This window comes from Plectrocnemia conspersa, unplaced genomic scaffold, assembly GCF_051122295.1.
Source record: "Plectrocnemia conspersa isolate PC_06_02 unplaced genomic scaffold, ASM5112229v1 ptg000006l, whole genome shotgun sequence".
In the NCBI taxonomy this organism is placed as follows: domain Eukaryota; kingdom Metazoa; phylum Arthropoda; class Insecta; order Trichoptera; family Polycentropodidae; genus Plectrocnemia; species Plectrocnemia conspersa.
In genome coordinates, this window is record NW_028277170.1 from 4,551,747 (window position 1) to 4,570,314 (window position 18,568).

Consider the following 18,568-nt stretch of genomic DNA (forward strand, 5'->3'; position numbering starts at 1 on the left):
GGGGTTGGAGATGTTCTGCAAACCGCCTAGCCACCCTCGGTTCTATTGTGGTATATAAAAGTAATGCAAGTTCGCCGTGACGGTCATTCGTGTGTAATCTGGCAGTTGAGTTAGATTGACAAAGTCTGCTCCCGATTTATATTCAGATTAATTAAATATATTTTTAAATAAAAAATAGTCAAGCTTGAGAATCGTCATGGACGTGTACTAACACTGAAGAGACAGCCAAAATTCAGCTGAAAATGTCGAGCAGCCGCGGCCCCCTACCAGATTCATCTTCTTCGCCTCCGCTAGGGTAAGTTTGAATTATAATATATTTTTCTCTTGCAATAAATACCTGGTATATTTCATCCATTGGTGTATAATTTCGGAGATATAATCTTTTACATGTACTTTTAAGCTCCCTGTAAGAAATTGTTGAAATTCTTTGTCTAGTATTTTTTTTATTATATATTATGATATAGATTTCACGAAATGCTTTGGGGCTTCATTTTTGTCAAAGCATTATTTCAGAACCCTCAATGTATTTAGTAAAGCATCCTCTTTACACATTACAATACATTTTTTGCATAAAAGAAGCGCAGAAAAAAACATCGTAATAGAAATATAACTGATTATTCTATTTTAATTTTCCTAGCTGTTTTAAGTTTCCTCAAATTTGTATTGGACTAATGCTTTCAATTGCTATTTATCAACTGAAAAAAGCCCAATACTTGTTCTATACGTTTTTTAACATATCCTAAATTAAAAGCATTGTTTATTTTATGAAGAGTTACTGATCCTTTAATTCAAAAAATTGTTTTCATTTGCTCATTTTCCATAAAAAAAATCAATAATAAAACCAAAATACTGACCGAAATATGCAATTATGATCATAGCAACTTAATAATACAATGCCGCATATTAACACAATTATTACTTACAAAGTTTTACATTCAATAAAAGTTGAATTCACACAGTGTGAAAATTGAAAAAGGTAACTTTTATAAATTGCTGTTCCGGGAAATAAAATGCCAAGCTTTAATTGGTAGCTCAACTTTTTTCTCGTACACTATTTTTTATTGCGGAAAATAGCGAGTGTAAATTGATAGCGAATATGTTTTGATAAAGCATGATATATAGTTGTATTTGACCGGTGATTTGATATGTGAGTTGGGAAATATATTTAACAGGTCTATCTGTATTTTTTATTAAATAAATAAAGGCCCTCGACTTTCGCACATAATTGGTTCCTGAAAATGTGTGCGAATGTTGAATGTTCAAAAATAGAGGGAATTAAAAAAAATTGAAATTATGTGTATTTTAAAATATTTATTTATCAAGTAAATATAAAATGTTTAAGAGGCGTTTAAGTGATATGTTTAAGTGGGGTTTGCGGGTGTTTCATTTGAAAAGTTATCAAGAGTTAACTGTTTTCCACTATTCTTTTTCTTTTCTTCATATAGTATTTTATAACATGCTATGTCTTTATTGATCGCCCTAAGCACTTGAGATATGCGTCCTCCGTTGGGATCACAATCTTCCATAATATTGAAAAATTTGTCAAGATGCGTGAAGGCTTCATGCATATTTTTCATTGTTAAAGATTTTTCCAAAATAAACCTGTCTCATCTACATTAAATATTTGGCTAGAGGAATATTCTCCATCTTCAATAATTTTGGATTATTAGGAAATTATTCTTTTGCAACATCTGTATCCACATCAGTCGATTCTCCAGTAAATTTAATATTATGAAAAAAATACATCATTTTAAAATTGTAAAACCAACCGTTACTTCCTTGAAAAACGGTGTTAAAATATTTTTGAAGCAAAAGATTCACCGCTATCAGAACGTTTTTAAAAAAAAAAATTTTTTTAAATTGTTTTTTTTTTAAATGTGGAAATAGCGAATTGTGCGAAAGTCGAGGGCCGCCTGTATAATATAAGATAGATAGAGAACAAAACAATTGTGTTAAAAAAGAGAACATGTTCTCTTAAAAAGAGACCTGTTGGCAACCCTATTTATGGGTAGCTATTATCTCTATCTAGAAAAAACTTTTTATGTCGTCTAATAACTCTAAAAATCCCACGAGGAATTGTCTTCTGCTAAGCCTGCAAACATTAGTATGCAACAAAAGTTTTTTATTATAATCTAAATAAGATAGTTTCCATAAAATTATATGTATTTCATCTCTTTAAACATACTTCTAGAGACAAAGATATTTTTAAGAATGTCTACGAGCTTTTAATAAAATTATTTATTTCATGATCAAATCTTATGTGTGTAGCAACATATGGAGCAAAATCAATGACCAATGTGTTTCTAGATAAATGTTTAGTTAAGCATAATGAAGTTTATTTCAAAAGTAAAATTTATCCTATTCACCGTGCTTATCAGACAGTCATAAAAATAGCATATGTGCCAGATTTTATAAAGAAAGCGATAATTTTTTTACGTTCCTGAGGATAAAACCAACGACAGTTTTTTTATCACTCTCGGAAATGAAAAAAATATATAAGGGTTTACTTTATTATATTATATACATAGATGTACATTGTCTCTCCTGTCATAAAACTATATATCATTTTGGAACTTTGCAATAACAACAAAATGTTTTTTAGACATGAAAGGAGAGTCTGTGGAACAACAAAAATATTACTCGGCACTTATATAGATAATTGATAATCGAAATAAAGTTGCACATTTATGTGGGACTTCATTAAAATATTTTAGTTAAAATTTGGAATGTGAAAAGTTCAACTGCAAAATTGTAATTTCATTTATTTATTTACATGCAAAAAATATCAAGTATTATATTACAGTTGTAATTTGAACAAATATGCCTTTTATTATCTAATGCTCGATTTTATTTTAGCACCAATGTGATATTTAAATGGATTGATCGGAATGTAGCGTAACACTGTGCTAAAATAAAAGTATAGTTAAGTTAGTATTCCTGATTTTTATTTATATTTGCCAGACGATTTATTTTCAACAAAAACATTGGTAATGTTCTTTTAAAGACTAATAAGACAGGTTGAGAATAATAAATGAGCATTTAACCCTTTAAATGCTAGTGTTTTTAATTTTTTTCCTGTACATTATTATAAATAAATTTATTTAAAAACTGTTTCGTGCCATTGTCACACTAACGGGGTAATAAATTCACAAATTAATTTACTTTTATGAGCATCTGACGTTTATTTTATATAATGAACAACGATTGTATTAACAAATTACACTCGATATTTGTCAAAATAATTCTGACTAAAGAATAATATTTTTTACATATTTCTTTGGTTTTCATGTAACCTTGTAGTGTAATATAAATATTAATTTAAATTTTTTCAGAAAATCTAAAATACTTATTTTCGATTAGGGGTAAAATATATATTTTTGCTCGTTGGAATTTTTCCCGCAGATTCTTTTAAAATAAATTTGATGACCCCTCTGCGAATATGAGTTTAATAACATTGACTTACATAATTTAAACGTCTTAAATTAGACGCACTGTTTTAACCTTGAACTTATACCCTTGATTTTAATGTCCTTCGTCAAATTCTCACTTCTCGAAAGTCATTAAACCGCGCCGTCTCCGTCGCATTCCAAATGCTTGCTAATAGTTTTTTTCATGGTTGGATAAACGTAATGACCCATGTTAGTGAAGGCGAACCTTTTGAGCTCGATGTGGTACAATTCTTAAAAAAATAGTTTAACTCGGGTGCGGCGTCACTCTAGAAATATCCATAAATTTGTGGTGTATTCAGTAGTAGTAAAAATATATTTTTTATATACTAATTTATTTAAAAATAGCAAAAACAAATAATTATTTACATTAGTGACTTTTTCGTTGCTGAAATTCGTTTACTAAATCTTCAGTTGGTATTTAATAACAAATAAAAGGAGCGGAACATTGCTTCATAAGCACCCACTTTATAAGGTAGTACTTTCACAATAAATATTGTTATTCAAAGGGCAGATTGTAGTTTTTGACGCGAATCCGTTTATGTTAAAGTTTGTTTGCAAATTAACGTTGATTTTATTGCTTTTTGAACGATTAAAAAATATTCAACGAATGTAAATTAGTAGCGGTAAATTTTGTAATTCGATCTGAAAATTCAGATCAAATACCTAAAGAAGAAGCAAAGAAACAACGAAAAATCAAAAACAGCAGAAGCTGAATTATGTAAATTTAATTTTTATAAATTGTATTATCAGTAATTTGACAACTATTTTTAATGCAGCAAAATAAATAATACATTCAGTTTCATGTACTTATTCCTAAAAAAATCTAGAATAAACAGTCTCGAATTTATCCCGAAAATAAGTGTGAGTGACTATATTTTATATTATTTTTTTATTTTTCTTAATTATTATTCTTATTATATAATTTTTTTGACCTTTTTACTTTTTTAAACTGGGTGGAAAGTTCGAGATTATCCCCGAGATCGTCTTTTACTATTATTGTGTTTATAAAAAGGATTTTAAGAGTATAGCCAAGTCCCGTCTAGCCGATAATTAATAAATAAAACACAATCGTTATAAACCAGTAATATGTATTGAATATAAAAGTATTTTTGCAAAATTAATTATCATGTTGCATTAATCGTTTTATATAAAAAAAATAACAATTAAAAAAAAAAAAGGTCGGCCGAGCAGGATCGGGATGATCCTACATCGAGAATATTTTACGAGCGTCTGGACGTCTGCAATTCATATGGCTCGATGCCCCAGTCCGCTACCCCACCGTACCGACCTGAGAATCTCGCCAAATAAGAAAATCATATATTGCGTTATAGTAATTTTGCTCCCGAGCACCTGACGAGTGGTGCACGTATAGCCTGGGTTCTAATCCCATATATACACAATTGTTTTTTAATTTATTTTATGTCTTGGTGATCGAATTTAGTGATTATTAAATATTTATCATTCATTTTTACTAATTTTTTAATAATAGTGATTATTATAATGCAAATACGCATTGAATTTTCATTTGAACGAACTCTTCAGTTTGACTAAACAACTTTATTAAGGTATGGCAATTATTAAAAATATATTTTTATTATTTTAATATGTTTTTATTTTTGTGATGGGAATTATGTTTTATATAGTATAGATCGATGCGAATATTTATTTATTGCGAAAATCGTAATAATTACAATTCAATGTACATTAAAGTATTTTTGCAAAATTATTTTTTATGTTGCATTAATCGTTTTATATAAAAAAAATAACAATTAAAAAAAAAAAAGGTCGGCCGAGCAGGATCGGAGATCATCCTACATCGAGAATTCATTACGAGCATCTGGACGTCTGCAATTCATATGGCTCGACGTCTCAGTCCACTTTTCCACCGTACCGACCCAACATTCTTACCAAATAAGAGAATCATATATTGCGTTATAGTAATTTTGCTCCCGAGCACCTGACGAGTGGTGCACGTATAACCTGGGTTCTAATCCCATACATACACAACTGTTTTTTAATTTATTTTATGTCTTGGTGATCGAATTTAGTGATTATTAAATATTTATCATTAATTTTTACTAATGTTTTAATAATAGTGATTATTATAATGCAAATACGCATTGAATTTTCATTTGAACGAACTCATCAGTTTGACAAAACAACTTTATTAAGGTATGGCAATTATTAAAAAATATATTTTTATTATTTTAATATGTTTTTATTTTTATAATGGGAATTGTGTTTTATATAGTATGGATCGATGCGAATATTTATTTATCGCGAAAATCGTAATATTCGTAATAATTATAATTCAATGTACATAAAAGTATTTTTGCAAAATTAATTATTATGTTGTATTAATCGTTTTATATAAAAGTGTACAATTTAATATAATTTTCAATTTGATTTATTTTATACACTTTGTGGATTGATAGTGCAGCAAGGGCATTTAGTACATCATAGGAAATCAAATTTCTCATATGTGTTTAATGCGATTCAACGACCTGAACGAATGTTCAACATCAGATTTAGACACGTTCATGCTAAGACTATTTCTACCAATTTTAAATCTTGTACTAGTATTTAAAGTTTTAAGTTTTAGGATAACATTTTAATGTAATGAATTTTATGATAAATTTAATTATTTTTTAAAAATTGTTTTAATAAATCCCTAAATATTTTAGGATGTCCAAATATGGTTTTAATTTCAAATATCATTAGGAGATAACAGTTTTTTCATATTTCCAAGTCTTTTTATAATTGCGACATAATTAGATTAAATATATTTTATATAAGATTGCAATACGTTTTTATCAATTACATGCTAATCCTAATACTATTGTTAATCTTATTATTATTTTATTATAGGGTCGCAGGCTTCAGATGTGACGAACTGTCGGCTGAAGAGCTAGGTGCCTTACCTTCTTGCGCCTACGCTCGTCCACCGCCTAATTGCCGACCACTGTTGACCAGAAATGGTGAGATTCTTAATATATGTTATGCCGCTTATTCATATCGATTTTGAGTAAATCACTAGTAAGTACAGAAACATGTTTTAATGTACTTGATAGATGTAAAACTAGCAAGCGATACTTTTGATCATAATTTACAAATATGTATATAGCCTAGAATAAAATACTATAAGATTATCGAAATGGTTTTTGTTTTTTTTGCGACTTCAATTCCTATAGATGAATTATAAATAAACATAGTTGCAAATTAATAAGCTGTGTTGATATTGTGACTCATTTAATCGCGCAGATTGATATTTATAGATATTTTACTTATTTTAATAATCAATAATATGATTAGATGTATGCAATAATAATTCCTTGGATTTAACTGTAATTTTCTTTTTTTCTGACACAATATATACATATATACGTATGCATATATGTAAGTAAAAACATGAAAACAAGATAAAAGAACAGACACAAATCATCTCAACTGGTGTGTATTGTCCCACTCGAATTGAACCAAAACCCCATATGTGCACGAGGAAATGTCAATATCGCTATGAACAGTATTGAACAGACGAACAGCCTTTGCCAGAGAAGAGTTGGCGAGTGCTCCAGTTCTAGACTTTACAGGCAAGAACAGTGAACGCGATCGGAACCCACATTTGGAGATGTTCAAGCACCGAAGGATTGTCTACGATACCTTTGAGTAATTTCCAGAAGTGTTTAATTATGTAGACACTTCTGCCAGTTGACAAAGAAACGTATCTTAGCACTCCCAAAAGAATAACGGATAATACCTGTATTCCTTCAAGTATAAATTTCGAAGGAATTTACGCTGTATTTTTTCCAGTTTCAATTCATTACATTGACTCATTACGCTTGAACCCAAATATCTAGTATGCTGCGGACTAAAGCATCATAAAGAGTGCGCAATACTAACGTATTCCTGAAGTAGCGCGCATTTCTTAGGCTCTGCAATGTGCTGGGTAAATTTGATTTGTACCAGAACAATTACAATCAGAGTTCCAAGTCCAAACATGGCATCAAAATCGCTAGGGTTAACTTTTTTGGTTAGGTTTTTTGTACTGATTAATTTGTAGCTCCAATTCGCCAATTACAATTGCTGCATTATTTATAATCTTGCCTATTATATAAATTATTAAAAGAATATTGTTTACACATTTATATTGCACTAGAGTATTTTGTAAATTTATGTGTATTAACCCTTTGCCGCGGATGACACATATAAAGTCATTAAGAAAATGTATTGAGCACCTAAAGGTGTCATGAAACTTTGAGTCTTGTAATATTTTTTTATACACTTTAATTTATTGAAATAATATTTACATAACATATGGCATAAATAGGTGCTCCCTCACATATTAACAAATTTCAAAATAGCGCGCAAAAATATCAGCCATAGTGAAAGGGTTAATATAATTTAGACCATAGGTAATGCTTATATTAGGTAATCCCGGAATTAATGTCGTTTTTTATTAAAACTCAAACTTATTTATTTTTTCAATTATTTAATATTTTTTTAATACAAAGTAATTTCTAGTGTTATCTACGACTCTTTGCCATCTTGTTACTAGATCTAAACTTCCTTATTCATAAAAGGCTTTTGGTTTAGATTCGAAGAACTCCGAAAGACCCGATTTCAGTTTTTGTCGAATTGTCGAATTTTTTGTTCCCTAATTGCGTTTCTAAAAAGCGAAATAAGTGAAAGTTGCTCTGTACCAAGTCCAGAGAATAGGGTGGATGCAATAAAACATCCCAGCTAAGGTCCTGGATTTTTTTACGGGTAATATCGGCAACATGCGGCTCGGCGTTATCATGTTGAAGAATGACATTACTTTTATTCACAAGAGCAGGTCTAATTTTTTGTAACGTCGTTTTTAATTTGTCCATCTGTTCACAATAGAGGGCTGCAGTAACAGTTTGCCCTTGTTTTAAAACATCATAATAAATTACACCTTTCGAATCCCACCACACACACAATAATGCTTTCCGAGGATGTAGTCCTGGTTTTGGTGTTGGAATTGGGGTTTGACCTCGATTTAACCATTGTTTCTATTTTTTTATATCATGATAAAGAACCCATTTTTCGTCTCTGGTGATAAAGTCATGGAGAAACGGGGTAAAATGTTGCTTTTCTTGCAGTATTTTGCATGTGTTGAGGCGTTGAGCTTTGTTGCGTCGGTGAGCGCGTGAGGAACCGAGATACCTTATTTTTTAACTTTTCGCAGTTTCTCAAGATAACGATGGGTGTTCGACCGTGATGTGCCGACTTTCTTCGATAATTCATCAATGGTCATAATCGGATTTGCCTCGATTTCCGCCTTTAGAGCTGGACTATCCACTAGACTGGGCCGTCCACTTCGAAGCTCGTCCTTCAAATCGAGATTGCCTGTTGGAAATTTTTTGAACCCACTTTGGCACTTTCTTTTGTCCAGTATATCATCGTAAATGTCATAAATGCATTCTGTTGCTTCTGTCGCAGTTTTTTTTTAATGAAACGAAAACAGCATACAGTTTCTTAAATGTGTTTCCGAAGGACACGTCTCTGCCATTGTTTGTAAATGGGGTAGAAAAGTTTTTTTTTGTTTAAAAGAAAGGCAAAGGATCACAGAGAAGAAAAAAATTACAACGCACGTCTTCACTGCTCATCGGACCCAAAAATACTAAGCCAAAGTTGCCTATTAAAAAAACGACATTAATTCCGGGATTACCTAATATATACTTGTAGTGGATCAAGCGTTAATCTTTTTATTTATAAATATTTTTAAATAAATATGCATACGTTTTGAAAGACTTTATCTTATAAATAATATATTTCTCTATAACATTACATAATATTATTGTATAATTTCATAATTTAAGATATCAAACCTCAACGATCGTTTCCGCATTTCGCAGACATAGATGCGTTAAAAGGTGGAGGTGGTGGTGGTGGTGGAGGCCAAGTTGGTGGTGGAATTGGCAGCAATGGCGGTGGTGGTGGTTGCGACTATTACGGCGGAGGACCCTACAGGGTCCAGAGGGCTGCTGCGAACATCCGTGAGCGGAAACGGATGCTGAGGTCCGCCCCTAATGGGTATCTCTTCAATTTTTATTACAATTAAAAAAAAAACAAGCAAAAAACGATTCATTAATAAACCATACATCATTTTCATATGTTGGGAAGAATCGTGAAAAAAAATTGACGTCATACTCCATTATGTTTTATGTTATATTTTATTTTATTTTAGTTTATAACAGGGATGTTCAACTAGCGGAGGAATCATTCTTATTTATAACGGCCTTTTAAATCATGGGTCACTTTTGATTATGACCTGGAACATATGGTTTGCGGATGATATGTGTTATGTTGGGTTTTTCTTATTCTGATATAAATGGCTTATAGCAACGATTAGCATATTATAATCGTGGAACACTTTTAAGCTAGTTGAAATCTGATTTATAACTGCTGTATAAGTTAAAATAAATTCAACAAAGCAAAAAGTGAAACATAATTTTTGATAAATATAAAAAAGAAACAGATTTCTAACTGAAACGATTAGGATTTACTATATTTTTTCAAAATTTGATTTGATTATTAAATGTGAAGCAAATTATTATTTTTCATATTTCTTTTAAATTAACACAATTTTGCTAGATATTTTCTCTTAATAAAGTTAAATTAATATGTTTCAAACACCATTTCCTGTTTTTGCAGAATAATTTATGAATCAACAGAAACTTTTTAAATACAATAATTAACTGTGTCTGAAAAATATATATATTTATCATTATAATATTCTTGAAAAAAAATTAAACTATAAATAAATTAATTTTCTCTTAATAAATCAATGGTGTTCTTTAAATCGTTAATATCTTTTTCGATGTGCTTTTTAAAATTTAAATTATTATGAATCAACATCAGAAAATGAAATAAAATATAATTTCGTAAAACTACCTAATTTTTATTTCACAAAAATATAGTTATACAGCAATAATATAGAGAATCTTATAATCTATAAAATGTTTCCTTTATTGAATAACATACATAACACGTTTCTTCTGTAAACTTTTAAATACGTATATATCCCATGTATTTATACACAGAAAAAAAACATTCAATACAAATCTTTTTATAGACATAAAATACATATTTCAAGAACTAATAAAGCCAAGTGCTACACGCATCAAAATTAAGGGAAAATATTTAAAGTAAGGCTCTTGAAATTAGATTTCATTTAATGTACATATATTATTATTTTAAGTAGGATTTATGGTAGTTCTTGAAATATTTTAGAAAACACTGCTGTATAAACTACAATATCATTACAACTAACAATATAAAATATTTTTTTAAATTCACTTAAATTTTATTTTATCAATAACATTAAGGGTTCACTTAAATATTAGTTTAAATGCCACTCTATATAATATCTAGCAAAAGAAACACTTGCAAGTGAAAATGGTAATTTGTGTTTTTAGCAGTATAAACTCGGCCTTCGACGAACTGAGAATACATGTTCCAACATTCCCATATGAGAAACGTCTGAGCAAAATTGACACCCTTCGGTTGGCCATCGCTTATATTGCTTTATTGCGAGAGGTGAGTATTTTTTATTATATTGAAAAAAATTTATTTGTACATGTTTATTATAGCTGTATTGACACTAGTATTTTTTATAGATTTTGCTTCTTGTAAGATACACTTTTATTTAAGCATTTTATGTTAACATAAGTATAACACATACTTTTGCAAGGCTCTAATTAATCAATGGGAATGTAATACAGTGTCATAAATAAAACTGTTATAGTTTTATTACACCTGTATTGACACGAGTATTTTTTAAAGATTTTTGCTTGTTATATTGTACAAGTATGAGTAGAAATAGTTTTACAAAATAAACTAAAAACATTTTATGTTAACATAAGTATAACACATAATTTTGCAAAGCTCTAATTAATCAAAAGGAATTTATTACAGTGCCATAAATGAAATTGTCAGAGTTTTATTATAGCTGTATTAACACAAGTAATTTTTAAAGATTTTTTTCTTGTCTTATGGTACAAGTTTGAGAATAAATAATTTTACAGATTTTTAAAATAATTTAAAATGAACTAAAAACATTTTATGTTAACATAAGTAGCTTCAAAGCTCTAATTAATCAAAAATGTTTTATTACACCTGTATTTTTTTTGCTGTATGGTACAAATATGAGTATAAATAGTTTTACAGATTTTTTAAATAATTTAAAATTATGTATAAATATTTTATGTTAACATAAGTAAAACACACAATTTTGCAAAGCTCTTATTAAGCAATAGGAATTATTACAGTGCCATAAATGAAACTGTCAGAACATAATTATTGCTTAAAAAATAAATTACAAAATCAAATATTTATTATTTCCAGTTTACCAATACTTTATAAAATATAATTTTATAATAAAGCCACATGTTACACACAGAAAAATCAAGGGAAAATATGTAATGTATAGCTCTTTACATTAGCTTTTTTTAAATTAGGATTTATAGTTCTTGAAATAATTTTGAAAACACTGCTGTATAAATTACAATTTCATTACAACTAATAACATCAAATATTTTTTAAATTTGGTTTAATTTTCTCAATAACATTAAGGGTTTACTTAAATATTAGTTTTAATGCGACACAGTAAAATGGTAATTTGGTTTTATGTTAACATAAGTAAAATACAAAATTTTGCAAAGCTCTAAAAAATCAAAAGGAATGTATTTCAGTGCCATAAATAAAACTGTAAAAGTATAATTATTGCTTAAAAAATAAATTACAAAATATAATATTTATTATTTGCGGTTGACAAATATTTTATAAAATATGATTTTATAATTTATCTACCAACCGCATTAAAAAGCGTTTTATAAAATCATATTTTATAAAAATATTGATATAGTGGCGATTAACGGCAAATTTGTTATTACAACTTGAAAGAAAAATAAGCTAATAATGATTATATTTTAGTTATTCATTAAACAGTCAATGTAATTATAATTGTTTATATTTATCATTATTCCTATCCTGTTAGTATTATTTTAGCAAAACAGATAATCTAAACTTCTATATAAAATTAGAAGGTGATAATAGATAAATATTGTTATTAATATAAATAAATTATCAATATTCATAATAAGTTGGCATAGAAGATCCATTTTCAAAGATGACTTGACTGTACAGATGGATATGTAGAGCGTAGACTTTTTCTGAAAAATAAAAAGATCCAAGATTATAATTGTGCAATTAAAAAAAGATACTCTACAAGTAATTACAAGTACCACCCTATTAATAATAATGTTCTAAAATATAATAATAAAAAATAGAACAACTAAAATAACTGACTACATAAATTATTTATTGTTAATTTTATTATAAAAAATATATAACCACTATTTTACAATCTGATTTTTGGTGAAGGTGTTTTTATTTATAAAGCAAATATAATTAATCAACAATAAAATTCAATTGGTGCTTAATTAATAAAATTATTCTTAATATTGATCAATGGCAAATAATTATAATTATGAAAAAAAATTCATACATACATTATTAAATCAATTGATTAAATAATTTACATTATTACAAATGACTTTATTTAGTAATAAGTTAATAATAATATATGTATATTGATTTAATTGAACAAGCTTAACATATAATAATTATGAACTGAACATTTATAATTATTTACTTTTTAAGCATCGAATTTGCATCTTGCTTTATCGAATTTTATGTAACACAATTTATTTGATGATTGCCTTTTGCTTATATTGTATTATAGATCTTTATAATCAATATGCTTATATGTATATATTGTGAGATATTTTTAGTTAAATGTAGCAGATTTTTCTTAAACTATATTGAAAATAATTAATTATGTATGTATTATATATATACACTACAAATAAATAATAAATAAATATACCTTTTTGACTGATAAGGATCAGGACTTGGCTAGATTTATTGCAGCTTAGCAGGATTTTTTATATTAAATTACAGATATTCTTCGTCCAATTTAAAAGCATCGCCAAATTACGCAAAATGTAGTCGGCAATAATGCTTAAAAATCCCAAGACAAAGTTGGTCAACAGATCGGAGGGTCCTAATGGGTCGTAGCCATTAGCTGAAAAATTATAAAAAAATAGATATTAAACAATATATTAATACCTTAAGTAAAAATCATTTTTGTCCACAACATCAAGTCTCAAATTGATTATTCTATGGAAATCAAATGATAAATTACATAATAAACTATGAAGTGTGTCAAATTACATAGTAATCAATGTTTATTTTTAGCAGGACAAAAATGTTATATTTTAAGACACAAATACAATAAGCAAACCATTTCATATAATCATTTAGTTTTAAAATCAACTATTTATCATGTTTATAATCATCTTTCATACTTTAAAAGTTAATGATTCTATGTAAATTTTACAATTCATATTAAAATCTGTGACATTGTGCCTATAATTACAAAATACTGATTTTTAAGAGAAACATTTGTTACACAGATCTTAAGATTTATTATTTATTCTTGGCTAATTAAAACTTTTTGTTATAAATTATTAAAACACATAACAATCTGTAAGAGTTTAGACGTTAAACATGAAAAAGTTTAGTTTTTAATGCTTTTTTCAGTCTGTCATTAAGAAATTTAGTTGAAATAAAATATATTTACATATTATTAGAATCGTTTCATCATCAAGGTGTAGATATTCGTAGCTAATCACCAAAACTATTATAATAATAACCGCAAATATTATTAAAACACACATTTTAGAAGTGCATTAGCAATTACTGATTCTTTCTTTGTGTTGATGGATCACCTGAAAAATAAAATAACACTTTAATTATTATAGTATAATAAAATAACACAGTAATGTCACAAATTTTTGAGGTTAAATTGTTTGCACTTTTTTATTTTTAAAGCCTGCGTAAAAAATTAAACGATCAGTGTTGGCAATTCGAATCAAACCTCAAAACTTACTTTGTCAGTAGCGCCAACTTAAGTTGAATAGCGACACGTAGGAAAATGTCATCACGGAGAAACGCAAAGTTACGCTGTTAGATGGCAACACAGAAAAGTTAAGCAGTCCTTGAGAATGACAGTCATCCTGTCGTATGGCAACACAGAACAATGACAGTCATGCTATCGAGTGATACATTGGCAACACTTTCGCCAGATTTTGCTATGTTGGCAGCAATGTAAATCAGACAGCTGTCAATAATCACGCATGTTCATTTATCGCACAGAAATAATAATTCTGTTTGAACTGTGTATCGAAATATATGGTAAAACGAAGATCATTATAAATGTTTATCGTACTACTGAGCAAACAATTCACAACGCAGTGATGCAATTTGAAGAGACTGGAAGTGTTGGAGATAGGGTAAGACCTGTGCATCATTGTGGCGCCTATTCAGTCGAGAATATTGATTATTATATTACAAGAAGAGATTCGTTTACATTCGCAGCTTTTATAGCTCCCTTTGGCGACTCAACTTCCACATACACAAAACATGAACAAGAATAGCTCATGGATAGCCAAGAATTTAAGCAGATTGTGTGTTAGGGCAGCAGGAAGTTAATTCTTCTCTACTGAGGCACATTTACATATCTCTGAGTAAATTCAGAAAGTTGTATCACCCTTTGTGTTGAGTGACGGAACAGTTTTATACTAAAGCGTTGCTAAAAGAGCAAGAAAACGATTTTTTTGTGTGCTGCATAAAAATAATGAGTTGGATGTATTTCTATTTCCTCATATGGAGAATATCTATACATTTTTTTTAACTATACTGAAGCTCAGAAATTGTAAAACTATCGATCTCAAATATAATTTAAAAAACTAGAGAAATACAAGAAACTAAATTATTTAGGAAATAAAGCACTCTTTGAAGGAGAAATATCTGGTAATTTGAAGACTGTTACTATTACACTTGTACCTAGCACCTAGGTTGAGGAAATGAGATAAATTTACACGTTGCCTTGTATAGAAAAGTTGCTGGAAAACATAGTAATCAAACAATTAAAGGATTTCATTATTTCTCAAAACATTATATGTGAACAAGTAGTATAAATAATTGGTTTTTAGCTAAAGATACAAACAAATTCACTGGAGCAGTTTTCTTTGATTTAAAGAAATAGAACGAAATAATAGACAGAATAATAATGTTGAATAAATTAGAGAATATCGGTATAAGTGAAATAGTTTTAAAATGACTAAATAATTATTTAAAAAATATAAATCAAAAAGTTAATATGAATTATGCGTATTCCAAAGAGAAAATAATATCTCAGGGTACACCACAGGCGACTAAATTGGGGCCACTGCTGTTTATATTATATATTGATAATATAATTTATAATAAAAAAAATGTAAAATACATCTGTTTGAGGACAATACATTTATCGACACATATGTGATAAAGTTGTAAATTATTTAAATAATGAATTAAGTATAATATAAATATGGTTAAAAAATAATGTATGTTTATTAATAATTTTATTTATTATAAGTTTATCAATTATAGAAAAAGTTAATGATGAAATTTTAAGGAACATTGTAATTACATATAAAAAAAATAGTAGAAAAATAGGAAATAAATTATAATATGGAGTATATTTTTATTTTCTGTTTATGTTTCTATGATGTGTTATATGTATGTGTGTTTAGTCAAAATTTGTCTAGTGTAAAATTTATACAAATAAATAAATTCATTCGGATTTATTCTATCAAATCTGTGTTTCGTTGTTCGTGTCGAATTGACAAAGCTCTAAAAAGTTTGCCGAAAAACGAGTAGTAAAGGTCTAAATTGGTTTTCTGCTAAAACCTATAGTATAATTTCTATATAATGTCATTTTTGATATGGCTCGTTTTTGACAATTCTATGCTCTGACACAAAACAATGTTCGTAGTATTCATAAATATATGTAGAATAATCATTAACATAAACACAAATAACGCAAGACTTGCAGATGGGGAGTTATAATTTGTATTTTATCGTAGTTTGAGGGATCAACTTAATTCTCTATGAATAGTTTTATGTTCTCTTCTAAACCCTTAACGCCTCAGTAAACATATACAATAGGCGATTCTTCAACGCCATTCCCCTTTTAAATGTCTTTAAAGCAAAAAACATTATATTTTATGACTTCATATTAAATCACTGCATACAAATAATAATAATTATTAACCTAACTGCGTTTTATTTTTAGGTCTTGGACACAGATTACGATCCATTAACTTACGTGGAAAAGTGTCTTCGGGGCGAAATCAAACCAGAGCGAGCACATTGGAATACCAGTGGTAAGAAAATGTGATATAAGTAAAGAAGATGGGCATTACAAATATGTACTTGAATAATGCTTATAATGTGTAACGAATACGTTTTTAATTGTTTACAGACTTAACTGCCAGGTTATCTTGGATCAATTGGGAAAACTTAGGCGTGAATCCAAACAGGAGAAGCGTTTTGACGACACTGGCACTATCAGCTGATTCGATGCACATTGGTCACCATTGAGTCCTATTTGTTATATTTATTTGTTATACATATATATGTTATTGTATATTATTTTGTTTTAAATTTATACGTTAAATTAAACATGCAAAAAACACAATTTTTCATCGAAAAACTTTTCTTGTTGATTGATAAGGATTTTGTTTAGTAGTGGTATTAAAAATGCAACATTTAATATTATAGCTTATAAAAAAAAATATGCGTAGTTATTTATTTATTTATTAGAAATCGAACCATTATGATTTATCCCCTATATTAATTCACTGATACATATTCACGAAATGGAAACTTTTTGAGAAGGTCCATAAAATCGATTTTTTAATTGATGATGATTTTGAAATGAATATGTGCCTAAAATAATGTAGTCAGTCAATCTCAGCGAATATGATACCATCTCGAAATATATATGCTAGATAAATATATATTTACTACCATAATGAATTTCAAAGTTACGCTGTACCAAAGAAATCCATTATTTTGAGGATAAACATTTTATTTTAATGAAAATCTGCTATAAAAAATAGATTCTTATAAATGTTCTCAATAGGAGATCATAGTGTGTAAATTATAAATACATCTGATAGTACCATTCTTTCATACAATTCTACATTAAACTTTGAGCATTATTTTCTTCCAATTTTTCACACACGGCGTAGTTTTTGATCGTCTACTTACTTTTTCTCAAAAATATAATTCCGCCTAAATATAAATCAGGCCCATAAGATATAATTCAGCATTGTAGCAATAATTTGCTACAATGCTGAATTATATCTTGAATTGCTTGAATCCAAAACATATTAATTTTGCTTTTATAAATTGTTTAAGAAAATGATGGCTATAATACCGAATCATTTGCTCATCGATACTGTCTGTTCATCTTATCAAATAATGGACTAATTTAAAAAAATTTGTTCATAGATTTTCAATAGTATTGTCATTGAAGAGAAAATTTCTTTTTACCTCCAAATATTAAAAAAGGAACTAGTACTGATGAACTAGATATAAATATAATTAAAGAAACATGGGAAATAATAGGAACTAAATTAAATTATTTAATAAATAAAGCACTCTCCTTAGGAGAAATGCCTGAAAATTTAAAGATTGCTACTATTGTACCTATACCTAAAATAAAAAATAGTAAAAAAGTTGAAGAAATAAGACCAATCAACATGCTACCGTGTATAGAAAAAATAATAGAAGAAGTAGTAATCAAACAATTAAAGGAATTTATTACTTCTCAAAACATAATATGTGAACAACAATCGGGATTCAGAGAAAAGCATTCCACTGAAACTGCATTACAAGTAGTGATAAATGATTGGCTGTTGGCTAAGGATACAAACAAAATCATTGGAGCAGTTTTCTTGGATTTCAAGAGAGCCTTCGAAACAATAGACAGAGAAATAATGTTGAAGAAATTGGAGAGTATAGGTATAAGTGATATAGTTTTGAGATGGTTTAATAATTACTTATATAAAAGAAAACAAAAAGTTAAGATAAATAATGTATGTTCTGAAGAGAGGTTAGTGTATTATGGAGTACCACAAGGGTCTAAATTGGGACCATTGTTGTTTGTTTTATATATAAATGATATAGTTAATAACGTA

General features: G+C 28.2%; 1 protein-coding gene and 1 long non-coding RNA gene across 9 annotated transcripts in view; one reads left to right on the plus strand and one right to left on the minus strand.

The window, feature by feature from the left end:
- On the plus strand, positions 1-17,158 carry Fer2 (basic helix-loop-helix domain-containing Fer2). 8 transcript variants are annotated; one of them, XM_088187480.1, is made up of 7 exons: positions 39-104; positions 179-295; positions 6,318-6,427; positions 9,329-9,491; positions 10,892-11,012; positions 16,657-16,747; positions 16,846-17,158. In XM_088187480.1, the coding sequence occupies exons 2-7, from the start codon at positions 243-245 to the stop codon at positions 16,962-16,964; spliced, it is 657 nt and encodes a 218-aa protein (XP_088043606.1). In that variant the 5' UTR covers positions 39-104; positions 179-242; the 3' UTR covers positions 16,965-17,158. The 8 variants fall into 8 exon arrangements, with proteins under 8 accessions (XP_088043599.1, XP_088043601.1, XP_088043602.1 ...); XM_088187474.1 differs by having other exon boundaries at positions 49-104; positions 9,293-9,506; XM_088187473.1 differs by having other exon boundaries at positions 1-295; positions 9,293-9,506.
- The window catches only part of LOC148234072 (uncharacterized), a 17,759-nt gene continuing 9,544 nt past the window's right edge, over positions 10,354-18,568 (minus strand). The window contains exons 2-4 of the long non-coding RNA XR_015809887.1: positions 14,119-14,266; positions 13,363-13,560; positions 10,354-12,646 (exon numbers count right to left, since the gene is read on the minus strand). This is a non-coding gene — a long non-coding RNA (uncharacterized LOC148234072). The remainder of the gene's footprint in view (positions 12,647-13,362; positions 13,561-14,118; positions 14,267-18,568) is intronic.

What these genes read in the sequence shown, in the direction of transcription:
- Fer2 (XM_088187473.1), top strand. Translation starts at nt 243, where the DNA reads ATGTCGAGCAGCCGCGGCCCCCTACCAGATTCATCTTCTTCGCCTCCG. An exon ending in ACCACTGTTGACCAGAAATG is followed by an intron (nt 6,428 to 9,292) that starts GTGAGATTCTTA and finishes TCATAATTTAAG; the next exon opens with ATATCAAACCTCAACGATCG. An exon ending in AGCACATTGGAATACCAGTG is followed by an intron (nt 16,748 to 16,845) that starts GTAAGAAAATGT and finishes AATTGTTTACAG; the next exon opens with ACTTAACTGCCAGGTTATCT.